General features: G+C 42.4%; 1 protein-coding gene across 1 annotated transcript in view; it reads right to left on the bottom strand.

Annotated features, from left to right (window-relative positions):
- Nucleotides 1-1,694: 1,694 nt before the first annotated feature.
- Sbp2 (SECIS-binding protein 2) overlaps nt 1,695-26,414 on the bottom strand; it is a 79,836-nt gene continuing 55,116 nt past the window's right edge. Inside the window, exons 10-14 of the mRNA XM_084606519.1 lie at nt 24,207-24,442; nt 17,986-18,091; nt 16,958-17,072; nt 12,423-12,577; nt 1,695-7,827 (exon numbers count right to left, since the gene is read on the bottom strand). Coding sequence (XP_084462645.1) covers nt 7,498-7,827; nt 12,423-12,577; nt 16,958-17,072; nt 17,986-18,091; nt 24,207-24,442 — 942 coding nt within the window. The 3' untranslated portion in view covers nt 1,695-7,497. The remainder of the gene's footprint in view (nt 7,828-12,422; nt 12,578-16,957; nt 17,073-17,985; nt 18,092-24,206; nt 24,443-26,414) is intronic.

The raw sequence follows: 26,414 nt of genomic DNA, 5'->3' as shown, positions 1-26,414 counted from the left end.
ATTAAAAAAACTATACAGATAGCATATCACCTGCCTGCTATCAGCTGAGCAGTTTAGACAGTTTTCAGCTATCCAAGATGCTCTGTGTGCAAAAAAATGTGTAGTGCATGTGCTTTGGAGTGGCACTGTGCGCTCAGAGTTCGAGGCTACTTTCCTCCCCGCCGTAAAAGCGATCTATATGAATATTCGAACGATTCAAATATACTCCGCATGTTGCAGCGGCATACTGCAGTCCTGCAGCGGGCATTACTGTCTTGCATGATTTCTTGTTGTGTATGAATATTGGTGCAAGTAGCACATTATTACAAACATTAAATTATTATTCGGCTTGACTTTTAGCTGCACTATGAACATTTAATTCAGTTTGAAAAAAGTACCATTGGCACCCGCATTACCTTCCTCAGCCAGAAAGACACCAGCAAATTATGATGTACAAACCTGATTGCAAAGATGTCTTTATATGCCTTGATATTTGCCCAGTAATTATAGTCAGTTGTGATTAAGACAGGTCGCTGCACTTTCTGCAGTGTGAAAAGTCAGCACTGCAGTAGCAAAGCTTAGCAACAAGCCTAAATGATTCAGCACTCACCAGTGAAAATCTGAGACAGCATTTATAGTCTTATGTACAAACAGTTTTATAGCATTCTGTGAGTTAAAGTACAAGTGTGTTATGTATTTGCAATTAAAAACATAGAAATAGCTCCTTTGACAACAAACATATCAGGTGATACACTTGCATAGACTATTAACCCTGCCCTGTCATGGTAGCATACTGCAGGGTTAGGGCACTCAACTGCTGGGCCACCTGGGTTTGGTCCCAGCCGTAGTGGTTGAGTTTTAATAGAGGCAAAAAACGAAGCGCCCATATACTTCACAATATCTGTAGATCTGTAGAAGAACCCCAGGCAATCGAAATTACCCACAGCCTCCACTATGGAGTCTTTCATAGCATCAGTTGCTTTGTGACATTAAACCCCTTAAACCAAATCAACTAAATCAATATATTAAGTGGCCCCAGTGACTGAAATCAAGCATAGTTTTTCTTTTCTATTAATGAACATAGCGATCTCTCAGTGCTCAGTGAGGAAGGCATAATCAATATTTCTTTTAATGTTTGAAAAAGCTCATTCTGGGACAATGACGTAGAAGCCTGGTAGTGATATTTTGCAGTGCATATCAGTTGCCAAATGTCCCTGGTCACTTCCATGTCGACTGCTGGGGCATTTAGTTCGCACTTTAGTCCTGTATACTTGCCAGCAGAAGCAAAAGTAAAACATTTCCTCTGAGTTTTGCCACACTAATCACATACAAACTGCCTCAATATAGCATTGGAATTGAATGAAAAAGTGCACAACTTAATGCTAGAGACAATGTTCACAATCTTAAACACTTTTTTTTTTTTACATTGCCACCATATAATCCTTCCAGGTACAGATTAAGTTCCACCATGAAGAAAAATCTGAAAAATTTTGTGTCTTAACTCCCGTATATCACGAAAGTAACATAAATTGCTTAAACATTTAACAAAGAAACAAATTAGCCTACACACTTGTGCGCACACTGCAACTCAACAATCCAATGTGTCAGAAAAACACTTTACTAAGCAGCAAAAAAAAAAAAAAAAAGACGTCAACCTTGTAAAATACAGTAGTATTATTGATGCTGGGTCTGTTACATCCGAGGAGAGGGACTACTATGAATGAAATTCCAAAAAAAAAAAGAAATTTGCAGCAGAAATTCAAGGAAGATACCATGGTTTCTGCTTCACACACGGGACGTAACATCCATCTTGCCTTCTTTTCTTCATTTAGCTAAAAGTGAATATCTACCGTATGAACAATTTCAGTGCCATCATCAGAAACACCTGAATATGAAACTTCCCAATTCATTATTGACATAAAGAATAGACAAAGAAGTGAATATTGAGCCTTGCTACAGCTCCATTCAGGCTCTGGATGTCTACAAAAACACATTTACATTCTGATACATGAAAGGGCTAAACAGGATATTAAGAGCGTTGCAGACAAAGCTGCATTTTGGTGAAATTAAAGTCCAAAGTACATAAATGCACACACATATAAATACCAAAATATATTCATGAAATGAAATATACTTACAAACAATTTAAGTTCTACGGTGATCAGCATCTTGTGCGTACTCAAACATATTTACAACGCCCTTTGTCATGGACTGCACTGCCTCTAAACTACACTCTCTCTACACTGTACTACACTCTGCATTACATTCATTGCATGACAGAGAAGATTGTGGCGTACATGTAGAGCATGTGTTCTTGTTTTTGGCAAGAAATCTAATTTCAAAAAGATCCAGCCCTACCTGTCTCTCAAGCCACAGTTTAAAATGTAACTAATATCAACTATGGTCATAAAATTGTGCTAGATGTTCTAAGAAAATATGAAATGTCCGATGCACAACTATAGATGCCGTGCCACAAAGCCTTCGAAACGAAGAAAACCAGTTGACGACAGCACAGTGAAAAAAAAAAAAGACAGTGTGTATTAGAACAGCAGCTAACTTCCACAGAACCCATTGTGCTTATGTAGGCTATTTTCTTCATCATACACTACTTTTCCAGATGCATCTCCTGCTGTGCTGCTTATGTAGACATTAGACATAACAAAAGTATCTTAGGGGCATAGGGGTTAGTCATTTGAAAATTACAACTGTACGCTTATATACTAGCAGGAACACTATAGGTGGAACTATGGCTTCTCTGCAGTGCATTTGATTTCAGGAGAACAGCACCTGGAATCAACCGAGGAAGAGATCCCAACTATGCATTTCTGTCAGCGAATACCTTCAAAAATTCCTATATAAAATGAATTTGAAATAGAAAAAATTATTTGCGGGAACAAACTCTCATGTGAGACGAATACAATTTGTTGCACGGGTCATCTAATTATAACAATAATTAACTAGACCTCAGTCATGAGTCCCAATGAGTAGTCCACAGCTGTGAGCAAGACGATGCCACATCAGTTCTTGAAACGAAGGAAAACTATTTTGAAGCCCTGCAGCATTATGAAACCCGAAGGTTTTTTTTTTGTATGAGACATGCACAAAACTCGGTATAGACGCAGTGTCCGGCGATGACGTTTGCAGCTATTATGGTGCTAAAGTATAACTGCCTGCTCACCAGGACAAATCATAAGCGTTTTATTTCCCATTGCTGTCAAAAATACAACGTGACGCTATACCACTTGCTGTTCGAACTGGCTGTCATAGATTGCACATGACATCACCACACGTTGCATGTGTCCCTTGTGCTGAAAACCCCCCCAAAAATGATGGGGGACACTTAAGCTCTGATCAGCATTTAAGGATATGATAGCATAGGCTACCAGCCCATGGGCCTTTAACTCTATCACTTAAGGAGTGTTGGATTTCCTAGCACTGTAGGGCTTTAAACAACAAGCTTTTCTTCACTTCAAAAACTGATATGGCATCATCTTGATCACAGCTTCAGACCTGCCATTGAGACAAAGCATCTAACTGCAATAGTTGGTACTTAGTGTGTTTCATTGATTACCTGGATAATTAAAAGGGCCATGCAGCATACAGTTTCTGCTACGGCTCCCAGTTTGTTCCTACATATACTTTTTTCCTATTTTGAAAGCATTATTTTCAGGAATTTGTGGAAAGGTTCAGGCTGAATTCTGTAGGAATTAAAAAAAAAGCTGCTCATACTAGATGTTAAGAAATAATAATCTGTAATTTTATGCACTGAGAATCAATACTGAATGTCTTGTACCTCATTAATCATCATCATCAGCCTGACTATAGACAAGCGTCAGCCCGTGACATCAATGGAGATGCGGCGGCGCTGGCGACAGCAATGACTTTCATGGTGTAGGCAAAAGCTTGGGTCGCCTGCAGTGGATGTGCGGCGCTTGCTGTGTTTTCGGACATAATTCCCAATATTCCTGCAAGCTGTGTTATGGTTGGTTGTGCCACGAGGCACAAAAAGAAAAATGGCACCTGTTTTCCCATGTTTCTTGAAATGAGAGCGATGGGCAGCAGCATTGTGCGTGACAAGTAGACCCTTTAGCGACAGGTTTCCCTTGCGGCTAATGTGCGTTGCACTTCTGCACTGAAACTTGATCAGGTAATTTGCAACTCTTAGTTGTCGCACCTGCTTTTTGGCCGCACGACGAATAGCACGATAACAAACGACTGCAGCTCGTGCCCGTTTTGTTGTATATACTATATATCAAGTTATTAGAAGTCACGCTGTCAGTTCCATTCACTTGTGCCCATGCATATGTCCATACAGAAAAGGGCACAAAAGCTGCTGCAAAGGTAACTGCTGTTACTTTGAGCGGTCACTCCAGCGCGATATTGCCGAAACAGACCCGAACATGTGAAGCAGCTTTTCTCTGATATCACTTTCGTGAGTTTTAGCAAGTGACTCGATCATCACCGGTCCCATAGAAAGCGAGTAAACATTTTTAGGATCCGCACACGTCACGCAGCATTATTGTTTTATTAAAGTTTCTTTTTGAAGGTGATTAAAATTTTGATGAATGAATTAAATATCCACATACAACGTAGCTTTGATCAAGCAGAATATATTTAAGTATATGGTATATATATATGGTACATGAAATTTAATGTCCCAAAGAGTGATTGGTTATGAGGGGTGCAAAATAAACAGATAAGATGATGCACTTTTTAATAAAAAGTTTCAAAGTATATTAAAAAAGCTTAACAGATTATTCACATTTTGCTGCAAGTGATTGTGGATAAAGTTGCATTTGCATTCATGCACCTCTCCTAAAGAGCAAAAAGAAGAAAATGAGAACATTTTTACGGGCCTTCATGTATATATATTAACTTGTGAATGACCTTGGCTACGTCTGTATGATGAAACAGATGTCTAACGTCTTTTTATTGAGCAGGATAAAACTTTGGCAGTGCGCAATATAGGTGAATATGTTACAAAGAACTAAAAAAACGAATTCTTATTCAGTGAAATTGTGACTTAAGTTGCCGGTACACTGAGCTAGAAACATGATTTCTAGTTCACTATAGTTGTCAGTAATATATTGTTCTTTAGAGTGAAGGTGCTTGGAGCAGGAGAAAACCCATTAAGAGTTGTTATATAAAAAACACACTTCCAGTCATTAATTCGCCGTCGTCCTGGCATGCACTAGCAATAGGCACGGGAGTTGAAAAATGTTGGCTGTTAGTTTTTCATGTACATCTTGCTTTCTAGTTTTTATTTACCTCAGTCACTACAGTTGCCCACCACAGCCACGCGCTGCTGAGGCTATGGAGAAGGAAGCCAATGCAGCGTTCTTCGCCAAGTAACTCCAGAAGTAATCGGCTAAACTCTCAAAGCATAAACCAAACCATTTCTACGTTCAAGGGAAGCTTACGCTTCAAGATATTTGCATGCACGAACTGGTTTCGAAGGCAGTGTCTCTTGGCACTGTGTAGGCACAGTGCATTTTTGTCTACACCCCATGTCGCTGCCGATCGCAGCACCCTCTTTGTTTACAAACATGACGCTTGTCTATACCCACTGCAGGGCGAAGGCCCCTCCCATATACCTCCAATTATACCAGTCCTGTGCAAGCTACATCCACTTGACCACTACAAACTCCTTAACCTCATCTGCCCACCTACTTTCTGCCGCGAGCATCGGTTGTCCTCTCTACGCGCTGCATGTCCTGCCCATGCCCATTTCTTCGTGATTTCCACTAGAATGTCATAAACTCGAGTTATTTCTCTGACCCACTCTGCATGCTTCCTATCTCTTAACATTACATCCACCATTTTCCATTGCATAGCTCTCTGCATTATCCTTACATAAGCAAAAGTCTTTTCATTAGCCTCCACATTTCAGCCCCATAGGCGAGTACAGGTAAGGTGCAATTTTATATACTTTCCTCTTGAGCGATACCGGTAAGCTGCTATCTGCGAGTAATTGCCAAATGGGCTCCATCCTAATCTTATTCTCCTGGTTATTTCCCTTTCATGGTCCGGACATGCGGTTACTATCTGTCCTAAGTAGACATATTCACCTACCACTTCCAGTGCTTTGCTACCTATTGTAAACTGCTGTTCCTTTCCTAGGCTGTTGAACATTAACTTAATCTTACGCATATATATTAATTTTTAGGCCTACCTTTCTGCTTTTACAATCTAGGTCATCAAACATTCTTTTCAATCCATCCCCTCATTATCAACAGTTATAATTTAATCAGGCAGTTCGGATCATAAGCTTTCCAGAATTATATGTTTTTACCCCGAAAACTTATTTACAAATGCATTAACGAAGTTTTACTGAAAATGTTTTAGGTTTAGAAGAAAAAAATTAAGAAAAAAAAGAAAGAAAGTTAAGAGAGGTGACCAAGCTCTCCGCGCTAACTTGAAGGATCCAAAACATAACCAGGCAGCAGTGCTGCATTCGCATAAGTGCTAGCCACGATGACAATGAAGCTGTCAAAGGCCTAACTGCGCCATGGGCTTTGTGGCAAGGCAGCCATGGCACGCGGAATTCCACTTTGACTTTTCGAGTAGCAGTACCGACTGGCTGCAGCCAATTGGGCAACTGAAATCCTATACATACCATCTTGCCACCTGGTTCTACTGTGTATCTCATAACATAAATACAATTTACACTTGCTCATCTCAGTAATGCAATTTCTTTAAGCGTGACAATCAGTAGCAGCAGCAGGAGCAAAATAATTGCAAGGTCTATAAATGCATGAAAATGGTATGTTGGCTGTTGCTGTACACAAGTGATATAATTAAGTATGGGCCTACAATAAAATGACAAAACTACAACAACAATGAAGCGGATTAGTGCAGGCTTCGCGCATTCAAACAAAGCAGTTACTTACACTGCAATAAAAACACTGCTATGCTCTCGTAGATCACAAAAACCTTGAGGCCTGTATGTTTGAAATGCATCTCACAATTTATTGGCCTGAAGGGCAGTGGCCATATTAGTATCCAAATAGAGGTCCTGGAGCTTGGTCTTGCAGGTGCATGAACAACTCTTTGAAGCAAAAGATAAATGTAGCCCGCATAATCTCAGATCATAAATGGCACCGCAAGGGCCATGTCCACACCATTAAAAAGCACTCTTGAAGTGGCATCACTAGCTCATCGCCTGTTTACATGTTTGTGGCTGCATGGCACTTGCCTACATCTTTTGCCATGCATGACCTCCGACCCCAAGCTAATTTTACAGCAGAATATGGCATCAGAATGTGCTAGACTTCCAGAACAGTCCTAATTATTATATCTCCAAACACTTTGCCAAATGACACATAGTCTGGAAAAGGTTACGAGTGGAATTGTGATGCTCACCTTCTCAAGCTGGAATTTTCAGTTCATTATCTAAAGCATACATTTTATCGGCGGGCAAAACACTGCTTGTTTGATGACAGCCCCACCAAGTTTCACATGACATCCTAAGAGCTTGCGCAAACACATACACGCATTCACAAATGCAGACACCATCGACTATGATTCGTGGCTGACAGCTCTCAGCGACAGAGCCAGGAACTGAGCGACTTTGTCTGCATTTGCTGAAGTCTTCGCCTTGGCCACCACGAGCGGATCTTCTAAGTCCTCAGAGTCGGACTCCTCGTTCGTGGTTACCCAGCCATCATCCAGGGCTGCGGAATGCTGAGCGCTGTTTTCAAGGGGTGCGGATGACATCTCAGACTCCTTGCCATCTTTTCCCAAGCCGGTTCCACCAGCAGTAGAGCCACTGCCAGCTAGCGCCTCCTTCAGTGCCACGTAAGTCTTTCTCGCTACGTTCACCAGCTCGAGAAGCTGCTTGAACTGAACCTGTGATCACGTTTGATAGAGCGTGGGCACAGGATAACTTATCAGATTCAGACACATGAGAGGGCTAATGGCTCTTTGCATCCCAACAGACTGCATCTCGGCGACATTTGCAAAAATAAACTGCATCTTCTATGTTCAATTTTACTTCGCCAAAATTTGTTGATGCACTTCTAATCTACCCTAATGAACAGTGTCAGCATTAGTATAGTGCCAACAAAATCTAACCTTGATTACTTCCTATTTAAACAAACATGTCTTGTGTGAGTTTTTTTATTCTGAAGAAAAATGTCAATTTAGTGATTCTGCTACGCGTGCATAAAAACCCCACAGGGCAGTTTCCACTGCGAAATGCGAAATTCTGTGACATTGCTGAGGTATATTTGTTTTGTTACATATTAAGGTTTAGAAGCGAGCCACATACTGGGTGGTTAAGCAACCATTTTAAAAAAATTGCAGAGCTTAGAAAGTTGCAAACAGAAAAAGAGTTTTAGAAGGTTGACGACTGGGCAAGTTGGTAAGGGTTCATACTTAACCAGCCAAAGGACGAGACACAGGAAAGAAGAGGACAGGACAAGGCTGGACTAGCAGCTGAATGTTTATTGATCAGAAGAAAACAACGAAGACTCCTTCCGAAAAGCACGCGCAACCCGACTGGTGGAATGGCAGGAAATTGGGAAGAAGATGAAGAAGAAAATTGAAAGCCAATTCAAAGTCAAAGCCTAACTAACAACTTTTCTAATAGATCAAATTCCTTACAATGAAGGCTAACCGACGCCTTAGCCACACTCTTGTCCTCGGCTTTAGCAATGTAAAATGTTTCAACCAACTCTCTGCAGAGTTGATTACCATTGCTGTAAACTACACCCGTATTATTGAAATCAGGCGCACGAAGGGACGGGTGATGCTCCGACTTACACACTCGGGATTGCACATGTAGCGCCAGATTAGAACTCGCCTTCCCTCCCAGAGAATTAGACTGCTCCGTCAGGCACACATTTAGACATCTGCCTGTCAGCTCGTAGTAGCACCGGCCACAATTGAGCAAAATGCGATAGACCACATTCTTTCTGCAGGTGGTGAACTTTTTCTTATGTGACACTGCACAACGAAAACTATCACGAGCTACACTGTCAAGCCCCTTTCTAACTCTGGCACACAAGCCTCCTATCTTGTTTCTCGCTGTAAATACAACGTCAACGTCGTACCTTGCCGCCAGTTTCTTGAGTCGGTGCGAAACACCATGGAGGTAAGGTATGGCAGCCACCTTCTTTCACCGCGTCGCCACACCAACATCACCTTGCCCCGTTTTGCTCTTCCTCGACCGTGTTAGAACACACTCTGACAGATGAGCGAGATGGACAGTTGGAAAGCCTGCCGCCAACAACATCGAAATTTGTTGTGAAAATGCATCGTCAACACGGTGATGGCAAGATTTACGTAATGCAGACTTGATGCATGCGACCGCCAACCCATCCTTTACCAACCTCGAGTGGTTCGATTCAAAGCTAAGCAGAGGCTTCCCTGACCTGGGGCTGTAGCTCCAACACACGTGATTGTCTTCAAAGCACAGGTCCAAATCCAGAAACTGTATATGGTGATCTTTAGGAAACTCATAGGTAAAAAACAAGCCCTGACCTTTCTCTTTGAACATTCAATAAACATTCAATAAACATTCAGTTGCTAGTCCAGCCTTGTCCTGTCCTCTTCTTTCCTGTGTCTCGTCCTTTGGCTGGTTAAGTATGAAGAGTTTTAGAGTTCTAATAAGTGAAGGCTGGTTGGAATTAGTGGCCGAGAGGTCTGGAGTAGAAAGATCGTTTTGGCCTCTCACAGACTCCTCTTTTTGGCATCTCTATGACGTGCAAATTAGACATTGTTCCGCCTGCGGTATTCAGTTCAAGAGTGCTCCTGGCATGTAAGGTCTGTCTGGTAGATACAAGTGACTAGAACGGTAGCGCTAGAAAAAGCATTTTACAGGCATCCTACACCAGTCATGAGGCAACCTGACACACAAAATCTATTTCCACTGATGCGTTGAATCTTTGAACATCGTGTGATGCAGCCTTCTCTTTGTAGTGGCAAGGTGAGCCACGTCTTGTCTGCGCATCGTGCCCCTGTTCAAAGTAGCAGAATCCCTTGTGGTGAACATGGTGTTCATGCGAGAGCTTTCACTCGTCAGTCACCGGTCTTGGCAAAGTTCTAAGCCAATGACATCAACACATGCTACGTCAGCACACCACATGCCGACAAAACACTCACTACATCAGCATCACTCAGTTATTCTTCAGCTTCAACCCAAAACCGGCGACTACGTGCAAGCAACTTCGAGCGACTGCTCCTCTGTCCCCCCAGCTACCGCAGTTTGAGACACTGCCTAGTTACGTAGACACAGCAAACCGTACGAGCTCCACTCTTTTGTTTAGAGCATGCATTCCACTAGGGTTTCACTCTGCTTTTCTCATTTCCAGGCATGACACTCCACTCGTGACAAAGGCTCTCCCGTCGTAAGTCCTATATTCCGTTCAACTAAGTTAATAATGTTTTCCCTTTAAGAAGGAAAACTCTCTGTCACATAAAACACAATATAAATGCGGAAACTAATTATGTGGCAATTAAATTACCTAGAACACACTAATTAACATTAATTACCCCTGTTCTGTGGTTAATGCCAATGGAGAGTTTGAAACTAGGAACAAGACTGCCATATCAGTTTGTAAAGCCAAGTAAAGGTCATTTTCTGAAGCAGTTAGAGCACGAGAAAGTCCACTGTTGTTTTACGAGACAAATGCAAAACTGGGCTCATTACAAGAGCACAAAATTCGGCAGAAACGCAGCATCCACTGATGGCGTGTTGCAGTGACTGTGGTGCCCAATTTGAACTGTGTGTGCTATTGTGCCATGCATATATAGATTATTTCGCTCTGTAGCTTGGTGCAACGGAAATGACAGTATGTACAAATGACTGTTTTTTTTTAAACCCATGGGGCAAAATAAAATGCATGACACAACACTATAGAGCACGCATTTCAAATTTTGCACTGTAGTGACTGCCACACCAACAGCCGTCATAATTCCATGAAACTTCCAGTGTGTTCAAAGTGCTCAGTTGTGTTTCTGTGCGACAAAAACGCTGGACTTAAGTGTTCTTCCATAAAGCATCATCTTGTCTATGGCTTTGAACTCCACATTAGCACTTGAACCACCAAACAGAGCTATTTACTAAATGCTAAATAGTGAATTTTAACTGCATACATATTTAGAAAATTTTATCTTAAATTATGTCCACAGTGGCTTATAGCTTGTCCTTTAAAATATTTATGTTTACTTCGAATTCTGTATTTCTAGGAATATTTTGAAAGTGTTTGCTGAGACACCCGGTGTACGTATGTAATGTATAGTGAGGCATGAAAAACAAGAAGAAGGTGCCTTCACCTGTGCATACATAGTTAGAGATCAACTCGTTCGATTAGCCCTCCTCTCGAGTTCCGCCACTCCAGAAGTGCAGGAGTGGCCAGCAAGTTTCGCAGTGTCCGCCATAAATGAAGAGCACCACATTCTTCCGCCATCACCATACTCTCATTCGCCCTCTACAAGAACCACCTGCCTCCTCATTCTTGGGCATTCAGGCTCCGAATAGTTCCCGTGGTATAATTGATTTGGCAGTGAATTCTTCCACTCTTTCCAACCCTCCTCTTTTCATGGCACCCACCCCTCAGATGGTTCCCATGGTAACCTGTTTCTGGTTATGCATTTGTCCACTCCATGCCATACCTCTTACAATAACTCTCCCCCTTCCTTGTAGTTGGCACCTTTCAGTTAGGCAGGTTACTACTACTACTACCACTATTACTAGTGCCACTACTATTATTACTGCTACTTACTACTAACAGTAGTAGTGGTATCAGAGCGACAACACTAAACTCAAGGAACAGGCCTTTAATATCTCAACTCCGAAATGATAGTGGGGGCAGTCTCTGGTAACTTCCGAACATTGAATGCTGTGCTATTATTTTTAAAGAACGAAAATCGGAGCCCTCACTTTCAAGGTCACCGTCTCCACCTTTTCTTGGTACAAGGGCAAATAATCATGCCACCACAAAAAGTGACAAAAAAGCGTTAAGCAATGATTTCCTCATCAAAAAGAAAAGGCTGTGCCACTCAATCTGAGCCTTTGAGACGAATTCTTTGACAGCCTTGTTGGAGCTTGTGATTGATGTGAATTAGGAAAACAGATTTACTCCCTTGACCGTTACATGTCCAAATGTTTCCAGCACTACAGTCCGAAGCACCCGAATGCAATTAGTATCTGTACAGCATTACATCTCCAGCAGTCTTAAAAGCTTTGTCAAATGTTTATTAGGCTGCAAGTTATTGCCATTTTAATCTTAAGCCACCTTTGGTCAATATGACATCAATCTACACAGGTCGTGGCTTCCTCTGTTTAAGTATGACCAACAAGTCACGGCAACGAAAATCCCAGGCAGCAATGCAGCGTCAAAAAGATAAGGCATGGTGGCAAAGACAAATGGTTCTCGCACCATTTTGTCGTTTGTTCTTTTCAGCAGCAGGTACAAGTGAGGGATGCAGGGCCGACGTACCTCTCGCGCGCTGTAGTCGAAGATGCCGATGCAGCTGACGGCTACATTCTTCCTGGTTAGTTTTCCCAGAAGGCGGCGCCTCAGGGCGAAAACGGTAGGCACGAAGTGTGCCCGGGCATACTCGATGATGGCGCTCAGTGAGTGATCCAGGCCTCCTGTGCAAATGCAGGAAGGAACAGGACGAGTAGGCACATTTTATGGAGAGACTCTCATGAGCGGCTTGAGCAGGAAATGATAACAAAAATATTGTGCGATTTCATGCCAAAACTGTGAAGCAACCGTTCTTCATTCAGCATTCAGAGTGGTGTCATACCATTTTGCTTCCCATTTAGAATCCATTTGCTAGTCAAGTTGGATGCTTGTATGTACCTCCAATTTTGTCATTGTCAATCGTAACTTTAGCTGTTCACAGAGAAGTGAAATACTGTGCCTTTACTTTCACCAAAAACCAAACTAACAATAGATATTTAACACTTTGCTAAACTCTGTGCCAGTGTGACACTGCTACGCCACTAAGCAAAATCATACAAAATAGCGCTTTCGCACATCTCGATCGGTTTGAACCCCAGCTAATTGTTAACAGTTACTAGATGTGATAGCTTGGGCAGGTATAATCTAACAACTGCACTTTGAAGTTCCGTAGCACAAAACAGCATAAGGACAAGACACAAGCGCTTGTAGCTTGTCGTTTTGTTGCTGCGCGCTACGAGATTTGATGTGAATTAGCCACTAACCTAAACCCTCACCTTTCTAAGGGCCCAAATTGTCAACCAAGAACGGTGCCAGTTACATAAATATCATCTCATTTTGATTATTACAAACTAAAATTCACTTATAAAGTCTTAATTAGAACAATTTAGTGGTTTGCGCCATTACGAAGTTCGAAGTCATGGGTAAGATGACATAAAATCAGTAGGGGCATGCAAATATTCAAAATTTTGAATACGAAGCGAACATGTTTGTTATTCGACTGATATTTATATTTGAAACACTGATATTTAAATTTTCTGATTATTTGAAAATTACCAAATACACTGAAACTTTTCTAATTCACTGCACATTTCCTGCACTGCACGCTTCATCACACTGCTTGGCTGTGTGGGCTGTGCATGAAACATCCTCAAAATGCGATGGGACATTTTGTAAAGAGGGACCTTCTCGACAGCGTGCACAAAATGAAGCACCTAAAGAAACCTGGGAACAAAGTCGTTATCACTTTGTTTTCATCTCAAATGCACACAACCATCATGCAGGTGATCATAAGATAACGTTACTGTAATGCAAATGGCTTTGGGTAGTTTTTTCAGGTGGATTCGATAAATCGAGCTTTCAGCTTATTTGAAAACTTTTTCTGGTCCCTTAATTGAAGTATGCACTTCAATTCAGTTTTATTTGCAAATACTATGTATTTTTTGAATACCATGTGTAGTTTGAAATAAATGAGGCAGTTTTTATAGTTTTTTTTTTATCTCCAATTTGTTTCAACTAATAAGATATTAAATTAAATATTCGATGGTATTTTTTTCTTATATTCATGCTCAATAATTTCGATGTTTACGCACCCCAAAAATAATTTTTTAAAATAAAGAAATAGCCACTGTTTAAAGCTTTGCAGCTCGAAGAAATTTGGCAGTTTCTTCCCCACGAAAACAAAATTCCGCACATGGGGCACGCCGAAAGCAGAGTGAAGTGAAACGTTCACTGATGCGAGTGCGATGATTACAGCGCCAAATTCGGACTGCCTGCTTGATTGTACCACGCGATAAGTGGTTTTCTTGCTTCATCACATGCTGAAATGAAAGCCCAGCATGCAGATGGCAGTAACTGTCGAAAGTGCAGAACTTCCTCTCGCTGCAGAGCTTCAGAAAATTATTTTTTTTCGTCTCAGAAACCGATATTGTGGCGTTCTGTCTATCATTTTTAACTCTCATTGGTAGTAATCATGAAACACAGTTCACCACACTTTTTATTAACATTTTGTAATGTATTCACTGAACCACATGGTTTAATGCTGGATTTCATGCCATACATGGGAGGCCGGACAAGGATGAAAACACGCGAGAACTCGTACATACATCCGGGTCACATGCTCGCACTTGCCCTCAGTCTAGTGCAGACTGAGGAGCCCAGCCAATATGGCAACCCAATATGGCACAGTAAAGCAAATGTTATTTCCCAATATGGTTCGCACACTGCGTACCTTGGAGTGTGTGCCAAGCAGACAAGTCCATGCACACACATTGACAGATAACTAGGATGGTGGTCCGCTCATGCAGAGGAGCTGCTCCTGGAATGCATATTGACTACACCAGTAGGAAAGGTATGCCAACACTGGCGACTGCATAAGTCAAGTCCTGTTGATGGCCTTGCTTCTAGCTTTGGTCGCATCACTTTTGTAGCCTTCTGTAGGTTTGCTGGCTCAGCTGCAAATCTGCTGGCGCTGCTTGTCAGCACGAAGGATACTTGACCGAGTTTCCAGGACTGTGGAACTAGTCAGCTCTGCTTGGACATCGTCAGGCGCTGGACTCCTCTGAACTTGAGACGGCTTAAGCAGTAAGTAATAAATGCCAATGACTGCACCGAATGGCTGGTGCTTCAACCGCGCAAGGATGTGGACCTCTCCACACATGCGCCTTATATTTCACCGCCGGACTTATATTTCATGCGCCGGACTCCACACATGCGCCTTATATTTCATGTCCTCAGCCTACACACATTATTCATTGGAGAGTGGGAAGAGTTGCATGACAGCATGATGCTGACTGAAGCTTCTTTTGTTTAGTTCATTCTGGCAGAGCTGTCGTTTTTGTTGAAGTCTCCATGATGGCCACTTGGACAGGAGTGTGTCCTGCATTTTGGAACCGTCGTCCACAGATGCTGACCATATGAGCAGCTGTGATGGGCAGCATCCGTCCGCTTGCACCTAGGATGTAGCGATTGAGAAGTGTTTCGTGGTGAAACACTGGATTTGTTGGTGTGCCGATGGTGGAGTGATGCTGGCGTGAGCGTATGTGCGAGTGGCGAGAATGACAAGGCACGTGCCGGGGATGAGGAACGGAGATATCGAGGAAGGGAGCAGAACAAAGGAACAGTATTCAAGCGAGGTTAACAGAGGACAGATGTCTGGTCTGTGCTGCTAGGAGGCCTCTCTTGGATCACCACTGCAAAGCTGGCCTGATTAAGCCTTCAGCGTTACGGAACGCCATCGATGGATCTGGCGCTGGTCTCAGAAATTGGTTACGCTGCCACTGAAAAGTTCCCAAGGCTACCGACGCAAGTCCACCGGTGTCTCCTTTTGGTCCTCTCTGCTCCTGCTTCCACCTGGCTCTTCGTAGAGCATTCCTGAACACTGCACTGCCGATGTGGCGCAGCTCACACAACGGCGTCTGCCCTGGCTACAAGACAGCCCTGCTTTTTCCTGGAAATTCCTTATCGGTGAACGCTTTCAGTTAACTTGTCGTGTTATGTGCGTTTTGTGCATGTTTTGCTTTAAGTCTGATATATTATTGGCGTCCTAGCTTTAATTATAAAAATGGCTTTGTTTTCTTTTGTTTCATTTGTTCGTGATCTTGTTCGAACGTGCTCACGATAGCAGCCCCCTGTGCATTTGGGGATGTGTTCACTAATTTCGCGACAGCAATATACCAGCACTGTTATGTGTGAATCTCTGTACGTTTTGGATGAGGCACAGTTATGCTGCCTTGTTCTTTCTAGCATTCTCTGGAACTGCACCGGAACTTTGGAGACATTCCCTGGCCAACATTTCTGACACAAACGTAGTAGCGCCGAACAGATGTCGTCTTGTACTCGGTGTATTCGTAGAGCCTCCTGGCGGAATGACATATGACGAGTGGCATGCCCATACAGATTCGCCGACGAAAAGCTCAACCTAGCCTGACAGTTGTCGGCAGAGTGTGTTTGATTAAGTTTCTCGACACTTTGGCGAGAATGTAGAGGACTTTGAACTGCTACTGTACGAGACGAATCCACAGTCTCTGGATTTGGCCAGTATTATGTCCAGCTCAGCTTCATTGGTTTTATCCAACAATTTTACCCAAACTGGTAATAATACTGCACCCCTTGCATCTCAGTGCATGTGATTTTGTCGCATTTTAAATTGCGCAACTGACACAATGCAACTAGACACCGAATGAATAATGACTGCAGTCGCTATATAGTGCTTGATATCTGAGCCCAACAGCGCGGTATCAAATTTAAGCTGCATTTCGATGGAGGCGGAATGCATGAGACATCCGTGGACTGTGCCCGCTGAAAAACCCCAGGTGTTTGAAATCGTACCCAGAAGTGAATTTACTTCTAGATACGATTTCAAACACCTCTTAATATGTTTGGAAAAGTTGGTAATTCAGCATTATATGGAAAGCACAGCGTAGAAACAAAGACAGGAAATGACAGGTGATTGAGGAGCGTATCGAAAATTGAGAGCGTTAGTGCACCCTTCCCTTTCATTATAAAACATTTCAACTTTTCCTGACCATAAGGAAAGTGGTAACAGCCCGCGGCGCGGCACCTACCTTCGGCCCTGACCTCCTCGATGTCGGGGGCAAAGATGATGCATTTGAGCTTGTTGAGCAGCAAGTACTTGCGCACCTCCTTCAGTCCATAGACCAGCCTCCGCTTGGACCGGGCCTGTTTTGAGCAAGCACAACAGACAGCAGTGAGATATTACTTTCACTTCCTAGTCTGTGCCGCTGTACATGTAGGAGCAGATGAACTCCTAAAAACGCTTTCAGCTCAAATCGTGAGTATGAACTGCTTAAATGGCCAACATGGTTAAGGGGCGGTCATGCAGGACAGCCAGCAGTTCTGAGGTTGAGCTCTTGCCAAAAACAAGTCCACCAATTGGCAACAGTCATGTGTTCTGTGTAGTACCATATTCCTCTTACCCCATTTAATGTGACGGGCGTCAGAACGGCTAATGAAGTTTATGTAAATGTACACCCAAAGCTACAGCAGAAATACGCTCAAGTTAAGCTATAAACTAGGATTAAAGCAATGGCCTGGCAGAGTGCCAGCCCGGTGTGATGCCAGTGTGATGCATCATAGGGCAATTATAATAAGTCGGCGCATCTTGCTGCTTCGAAAGCATTGAGATCTGTTTAGAAGTGTTTCGTTTTACTTCTGGCCAACCTCCTTAAAAGAACAATGGTTTAAGTTTCATCCCAACAGCAGCCTTATCAACACCGACTGCAGACTCACAATCTGAAAATATCAATGTTTCCAAGCTACCACATATTGCAGTCTGTCCGAGCCAGAGCAGCAGGCTATGAAGAGGCAAATGCTACTATGCTAAGCACAAATGTGGCAAAGGTGTGGAAGGAAGTGTGGTCGGGGCTTTCTTTCTCGAGTCAATTCTATGTGGTCAGCTAGTGAATGATGCACAACTTGCTTTGCAATACAAACCTCGCAACACCTCCAACACAGTCTTTTTCCAAAATGCCGCGAGGATATATTTCTCCGACTTAATGCTACAAATCAACGCCAACAAAGTGGAGTAGCACAAAAGCGCTAGCGATGCTCAAAAGCCTTCCGACTGACACACCTTGATGGGGTCCTTCTGGTAAAGTCGATCCTGGAAGAACACTAGGTCAGTCAGCAACGTCTTCACGGTCATGTTGATCTCGGGAGTTAGGACATGGTCGCAGTAGCTGCGCACAATAAATAAGGAAGTATACAAATAAAAACCCAAGTAGCCAATTCTTGATGCTTCAATTCGGAAAGTACTACTAACATTTACAGTGCAGAATTGTTGAGTTTTTCTTGATTTTTTTTTTTTTCACAGTGCCTGATGCAGTGGCGAGATTAAGCCAAGCTTTTTTTGATACATAAGCATAAGATAGGACAAATTATCATATCTGATAAGCTTTATAAATTTGTTGTGTCTGTTTTTGAAAAACACACGTACACAAGTACAGTAAATCAAGACAAGGTGTTGGTTAGCACTTCCTTTGCCAAGTGCCGCAAACTGCAGCCACCTGGAATTGAATAATAGTAAAAAATGTTGCTAATATGAGGCCAAAAGAACATCTGTGCAATAAAATAAAGATACAACCACTCAGCTACCTATACACAACAAGTTCATATCACATATCACTTATGATTTTCCTTCATTATTACCACCACACAGTCTGCCAGCCCGAACAATGGCACATCCATAACAGGGAACACACCTCCTGTTCTGGCACAACTGCTGGTGGGCTCGGGCCGTGCAGCAAGTGCCCTTCAAATGTCTTGGTGGCACAAGGCACTTAAGTCCACTTTACGCTCATAATTTACTCATTTCCTTTGGACTACTTCGTTCGGTCTTAATCTGGCGACAAATGAGCAGCCTCCTGTGAGCTTGTGTTTGTGCAATGTTTCTTTTTTTCACCTCATCACGGGACAATCACACTTTTAATGTTGCGTAAATAATATGCACATCGCAGTCTCGGAGCTTCTTTTTCAGCGCTCTGATTTTAGTCCGGTACGAGAATTGTTTGAGGAACTTTTCTACTGCTTAGCATTTTATGAAATTTAGGGCTAAATATGCATGCGCACAAGATCGCCTACTTACAGCCTGCATATCATTTAAACTTCAGTTAATGTCCTAACCCGTTTACAAGGGGGAAATACAAGTTGCTCAGAGGTTGTTTTATGTGCTCAGCTGTTCAGGCAGATTCAAAATTGAGACAAAATGGCATGCCTCAAGTATAGCCATAGAAATCAGCTGTAGGAATGTGATCCGTTGTGCTATAATTCCTCATCTTGGATTATTGATTAGCCAGCTATGCCTTTACCCCAGGCGATCAGTTGAAGAATACAAAATGCTGTCTTACAAAATTTCACAGTTGTTTTATATGTAACGATTGTTCTATGAACTGTGGTGTCAAAAGTGTCTCGCCAATGAAGGTTACGAACATGCATGCACGCTCTTTCCACGTAGGTATCCAAGAAAGAAGAGGAAAAGGGAGCTCGATTCCCTTTCACCCCTTCTGCTCATCGAGGCAGGAGAAAATACCTTGCACCCCTCCCAAAAACCAATTGCATGCCAGCATCGCATGATTTCACTTCATATAGCTTTCAGGGTATTGGGAATAGTAAAGGTGTTTGGAACAGTTCGGGAATAGTGAAACAAAAGACGCATATTTTCCTGCTGATAGCGTGGTTAGCTAATCAGTCATTGTCACAGATCCTGTGAGCACTGAAATCAGTCACAGGGTGGAATTCATGATATTTCTACAATTTTTTACTGGCTCTAACAACTTGCCAACATGCTGTCTTCACAAAAACATGCACACCAATAAAGAAAGAAAACAACTTGAAAAAAAAAGGAAAGGTGTGAGCCCCAAAAATCTCTACATGTGCGCTGCTCCGTCAAATTTTTCAGCAATCCAACCATGCGAACACTTTCCTCAACTTCACAGCACATTGCTTGAATAAAGGCAGCTGTTACAGTTACTGGTAACGATGAACATGATATATAAGCTGTTTTACTATCAATGAGAAAACGATAATCTTTTATGACACAAAGTCCATCATGAATGATTACGTACAAAGTCAAATCATATGTGTAGTTGAGTGGACAGTGAAACACATGCATAGGCATCATTACAAGTTGCTGCAAGACCAAAGCCTGCCTTGTGTGGAGCTTCGTGGATGTGCTATTGAGAACCTTGATGATGTCGGCGCTTTGCTATCGATTTTAGGATGAAAAATTGTTTGCTATAGTATTCTCAAACACAGTAAATCAATGCACTTTTTTAAGACCTGGTAACAGCACGAGGTACTGCAACCCATTGGTGAAGGCATCACTTTGTTTTGTCTCTCCCTCTTTTTTTTTTTTTTTTTTTGCTATGTACTGCTGCACCTAAGTGGCGACACAACCTAGCATTTGCTGACGAGCCAAGCACTAGAAAAAGATGAGATCACCAGACCCCTTGAAATCAGCAGCAACCTGTTACAAAGGGCAGCAAAAAATACTTTCAAAGACATGACAATGAAGCTGAAACTACCGATCCGGGCTCGCTTTACATTTACACATTGTAACACAAGGTTCCTTATCTGATACGACGGCCACAGCATGCAACAACTTTAATCAAGACTGCCACTCAACGCTTCTCATCCTTAACCCCTCAACAAGTGCATTGGCAGAGCTAAGAACCATTCCCCATGTCTCAATTTAGGCTTAGCTGACAACTTGAAAATCGTAACGTTTGCATCCTCTAAAGGTGTACTCTTTTTGTGCTTCAATTACAGCATCTATGCTTCTGCTAATCATGGTTTTCAAGAATGCGCGAACCTTCCTCACCAACAAAATTACCCTGAGAGCCATCTGGATTCCGAGTAATGCAGACATCACGGGAAATGAACGGGCACATCTGCCAACAAGTGACATTCCGATCGATACTCCTATGCATAAGCCTTCCTCTGCTTCAGGGCTTTCATCCACACTGCGAGACTGCCGCAATCCAATAGCCACCAGACCCTTAGATAAACAGGACAGTGAAAAGATGCTGCAAACACCTTTGATGCACTGCCAACTGCTTCATTTTAATTCCTGCTGTGCATCACAGGTCACGAAGGGTAAAAAATTGGATTCCAATGGACGAAAAGCATAGCAGGAGGAGGCAGAAAGTTACATGGGTGGGCAAGGTTAAGAACTTTGCAAGGTTCAAATAGATACAGCTAGCACAGGACTAGGTTAGTTGGAGTAATACAGGCGAGGCCTTTGCCCGGCAGTGGGAATAATCTGGCTGATGATGATGATGATGCCTCAGAAATCTCAACTGATGCTTCGGCATCGCCCCTTCATTAACATTTGTCTCACCCTGCATAAAATAAATCTCTCTACCTAGTCAGATAAAAGATAAGGCTACAAAGGAGCTGTCTTCGACCATTATCATTCTACGGACTTTCCAAGCAACTGCGGTGCCGAATTTGAAGCAGGTGGTATTGTGGCAAGTCGTGCATAACATTTTACTTCGCAGCATGCTGCAAGAAGAAGCAGTCGTCGCCAACTCCGTGGTCATTACTCTTTTAGAACAATGAAACAAAAAAGGCACATGAACGGCAAAAAATAGCAGGCAGTTTGAATTTGGCTGCACTCTCTGCAACACACCGTCAGCGGATGTTCCATCTGCCCCGAGCTTCCTGTACTCCCTGTGTGTCCAGAGCACTAAGTTTCATGTGGAAGAAGTGCCGGATTTTCTCGCACTGCAGGAGATTAGACATTTAGTTTTTCATGGTTTCAAAAATGATATGACATCACCTTGTCCACAACAGGACTGCCCTAATTAAAACTTGATTACCAAATTTTAGTTAATTGTACATTTTGAAGTTTTTGCAGTGAACTGGGTCCACAGAGGCTGTTTGTTCTTGCAAACTTTTTCTTTTTATATATATAAATTTCTGAACTTGTTTGCTAAAATATCTAGTATAAAATTCCTTTTCCAAATGCATTTTACTTTTAATGTTTTAGTGACTGGCTCCTGCATGCTATGGCCCTGTGTTCCATCTTCGCTGTTGGTTTGAGCCAAGCGATGATGGGGCATGGTGTAACTGTTGCCAATCACAAGAGAGAAAGGCAAATTGGAATGAAATTGAAACGAAATAATTTTTCGCCAGCCCCCGTGTAAAATATAAAATATGAACCAGTATAAATAAATGCAAGCCTCAAAAGTTGTGCAGACAAAGCAGGCATTATTGCCATAAAAAATAAGTTTATAACCGAAAATGCTAGCAGTCTCTCTCGCTGTCAAGAGTAGGTGCAAGTAGGAAATGCATGAAATGCACTGCTGGAAAATTACAGATGATAACCGATGCATACAAGTATGAGCAGGTCATTTTGCTGGAAGACGTTTTGTTTGTTTTATCATGTTTGGACTTACTAAAAAATTCGGTTGTGGTTTAGCTCTGGTTAACCCTAGTTAAATTGCGAAAGCAACGGCGGAAGCTTCTTATGCCTGCTACATTATTCCCCTATCAGGTCCTATCAGTGTAAGGTGCTACATTATTGGGGACACTTAAGCTCATCCTTTAAGGGTACGATGCAAGAGCGTAAGCTACCAGCCTAAATATAAATTCACGCTTCAACCAAGACGTATGAACGTGCCTGCGTGTCGTACGGGTAACGAGAATACAAACGGTTCTGGCACGCTGATTCTGATATCACCCTCCTATATGAAAGGAGCGATCCGAGTTGGCAGCTCCTGCCCGTGGCATAGGGGTAACGTGAATTCAAATGTCATGGCAGGCTGATTTTTTTATGAGGAGACCGTAGCTACGCCTCTTCATGGCATAGTTGCATGCCACCCGAGGCCTCGCTTTGGCTGTCGTAGTATTACTTTCACAATAAAATAAGAATACAGTCACGACTAGTGGCACTCAAGTTAACCAGCTTAGACTAATTAAAGAAGGGATAGGAACAAATCTTTTTGCACAATAGCTAGAAACAAAACTAAACTAAAATGATAAATAAAATTCCAAGGGTGCACTTAAGTAATGCAAAAGCATGGATGGATGGATGAATGTTAGGAGCGTCCACTTTGAAACGGGGTGGTGATAATTTGCAAAATCTGTGATGCCACCTGGTGGAGACGCCTGACACTACGTTAGTGGACTTCAGCTGAACTCGGTCAGGTAGCATATATGTATGGCATTTATCTGGGTTAAATGAAGAAGCAACACAAATGGAACTTCATGAATGATCTGTTCATTTTAGCGCAGGTTCGAAACTTATTAGCGGCAATGTTTTTCTCGACAATTTGTGTGGCCACTCTCTGTCCACAATTCCTGTACTTGCCACTCATGGAAGAACAAATACTTACGCATTAATACTACATAATGCAGACCCAAAGCTAGCTAAAGGGGATGGGACTATACGGGAATTGCTGAGAAAAATGTGAATGATAGCATAGATAAGGAAGCTGATCTGCTTGTTATGATGCGGGTTCGAAACACTATCACGGCATTGTTTTTCTCTATTGACAGTTAGTGCGAATATGCTCTGTCCACAATTCCTGCCCCCACCACTTATGACTGAAAACATCGTCACTGCCCAAGGGATAGTAGCCATCGGTTAATCGGGGGATGGTCATTTGGGTCACTCCTCTATATCCACAGGCAATTAAGTTTAATGATCCACCACCTCAACCACCCCATTCGTGGGACAAGAAATGCTTTTGCATTAATACTACATAGTTCAAAACCAAAGATAATTAAAGGGATGGGACCAAATGGGAATTGCTGAGGAAAACATGAATAAAAAGCATAGTTATTTTGCTGGGCTGGACATTGTAATTAAATTTTTTACACGCATATATAAAATGCAGTAATCCCCTGGCTTCGGCATGTCTAATCCTTGAGAGTTGTCTCAAAAGGTTTGAATCGGGGGTTCAGAAAGTTGACTATTTCGGTTCTTTGAACTGGGTGGCCCGTTTTGTCTATAGCCAGTCCCACTTCTTTGTTTTGGCCAGCATGCTAAGAGCCCCTCAATTGCTTTCGCCACTTGATGAATACTTGCTCATTTACTTTCACCGCCTTCTCAACTTCATGCGTGGCTACACAAACCTCACACTTGCGATACAGGCGAGCCTTTTAGTTCTTTGACACTTGTCACTTCACTGCATAACCACGCATTTGTAATACCACCACCACTGAATGCTTGGAAGCCTAGTATGAAATATTTGGGTAATGATGGGAGCTAAAAGCAACTGATGTTTATAAAGACCTTCACTTTGGTATCAATTCTGCACAGCAACATTGGTGCCCCTGCTATGCACTCACTCTCTGAACCGCGTGGAGTGCAGCTGCCTCTTCTGTGAGTCAACTGGTGTTTCGGGCAGGGACGGTTGCGTCACTGGGCCCCCTTCTTCGATGTCACCGGATTCAGGCACTGAACTTTGGTCGAGCTCAACCACCACCTCAGGGGTGGCGCTGTTCAGAAGGCTATGCCGGGCCGCCGAAGCAAGCCGCAGCTTCTCCTGCCGCTGGCGACGTTCCTCGCGTTCCCTGAGGACAATCTGCGAGGTGCAAAAACCGTTGAAGAGCCTAGAGAGTGGAAAGAATGTCGTGCGACCACTAAATAGTTAAAAACCAGAACTTGCAGACATTTGTTTGATAACAGGAGACAAGGAAGAAAGGCAGTGGGCAAAAAGCGTACAATGACACCTGCACAAAGTAATGAGTAAAGAAGAAACAAAGTGTTGATATGAAAATTTGGACAACACTTAAGCCACCCTTGCAGGGTTGGTCTACCAGGGCAGGGCAGGGTTGGTCTACCATCTTCGAGAATATTACATTCATGTTGTTTAAATATTTAATTAATGTTAAGCAAATTTTATTATAACATTTACGTGTAATATTAAAGGAATATTAGAAAAATTTGGCGGGGTTCAACATGATCAAACCTACTTTATCGAGCGTGTAGAGCGTAATGTCTTTTGTATGGTTTAGCAATGACCAAGCAACGGTGTAACTATAATGTGCTTGATAATAGCTATCCAGCAATGTATTGTACTTGAATACCAACTAATTGCACTAATAAAGAGCACTAATTAGTTATCAGATTGTATTTGCTTTCATCAGTAGCTATCAAATGATATATTAGACAATAGTTTGCACTAATTATTTATATGCAATTACTATCAGATTGTACCTGGTCTCATTAGTAGCTATTTAACAATGTATTACATGGTTCAGTAATTGTATTTATATGCTCAATTATCCTGAACTATACATTGGTACATTTGCCTGCCGCGGTGGTTCACTGGTTAAGATGCTCGGCTACAGAACACGGGTAGCCGGTTTTGCCACGTTTAGATGGAGGCGAAACTCAAAGATGTTCATGTGCTGTGTGTTGTCAGTGCATGCTTAAAGATCCCTCCTCTGCTACAGCATGTCTTTCATCTTCCACTCCCATCTGCCTACCTTTCCTTGCAGCATGGTTCAGGTGTCCACTGAGAAATATGACTGTTAATGTGACTCTCCTTTCCTATAAATCAAACCCGTATATACATACAACACATTTAGCTGAGCACACTGCTAGACACCAAGTATGATTTGACCTCTACCAGTCTTGAAGGTCAAAGCAGGATAGGCAGTCGATTTCAATTTGTACCCATAAGGTAGTACAACTTATGCTCTAAAAAAAACATTAAGGACAATGTTATAAATGACAAAAACAAAAATGTAATATTATTTATGTGTTGGTGATGTGTTGGTGTAACATGTCTACACTTGCTTCTCTTCAGTCCTTCATCCCTTCCCTTATGGTGTGGCTGAAGTTACCACGGTAAGCGGCAGTTACTGCTCCCTTTGATTTCATCATAAAGAATTTCACTTTTTATTTGTTGGCATTTTGTAAGGAGCAGGCCAATAATGAGGCTGGTCCCCTTTCCACTTTTGGCTGACAAAATCACAAAAATATCATAAGCAACAGCCAATTCATAGCAGAGGGAAGTTAATTATGTACTAATTAATTGTTACCAATTTGCATGAGGATTGCACTACACGGGAGTGTTACAGAAATTCTGCAAAGGGCAGTCCAGAAATATGTCAGCCTCGAAGCTTCTAATATACCCATAACTCTAGCTACCTTACACAACTCAACCATTGATGCAGCATCCCACATAATGTGCCTGCGGAGGAATCCTTCACTTTCGAGCGCCAGTGCTCCTATCACCATGCACACTAAATTGGTAGAAACGGAAACTGGACTTTCCTAACCCTGGCAGGTTTATGACAGCAGCAAGCTATACGAGTAGCGACTTCGGTGCTCCGGACTTGCTTGCTAGTCCAGCGCAAAGCCAGATGTGAAATAGTCTGTAAAATAGTCTGGTGGGTGGAGAAGCGAGACTTTTCATCCCCATCAAGGTAGCCTCTTACTTTGCTTCGTATTTTGTAACTGCAGCAATTCGAATTTGTTTAGGCAAACTGTGAAAGTGAAGCTGTTTGCACCGACTGTACCACACTTAGGCGAAAGGGCCTTTTTGA

This window comes from Amblyomma maculatum, chromosome 6 (genome assembly GCF_055883805.1).
Source record: "Amblyomma maculatum isolate TAMU_Amacu chromosome 6, ASM5588380v1, whole genome shotgun sequence".
In the NCBI taxonomy this organism is placed as follows: Eukaryota; Metazoa; Arthropoda; class Arachnida; order Ixodida; family Ixodidae; genus Amblyomma; species Amblyomma maculatum.
Note: the sequence above shows the minus strand (reverse complement) of the source record. Positions and strands in the feature narration are given on the sequence as shown.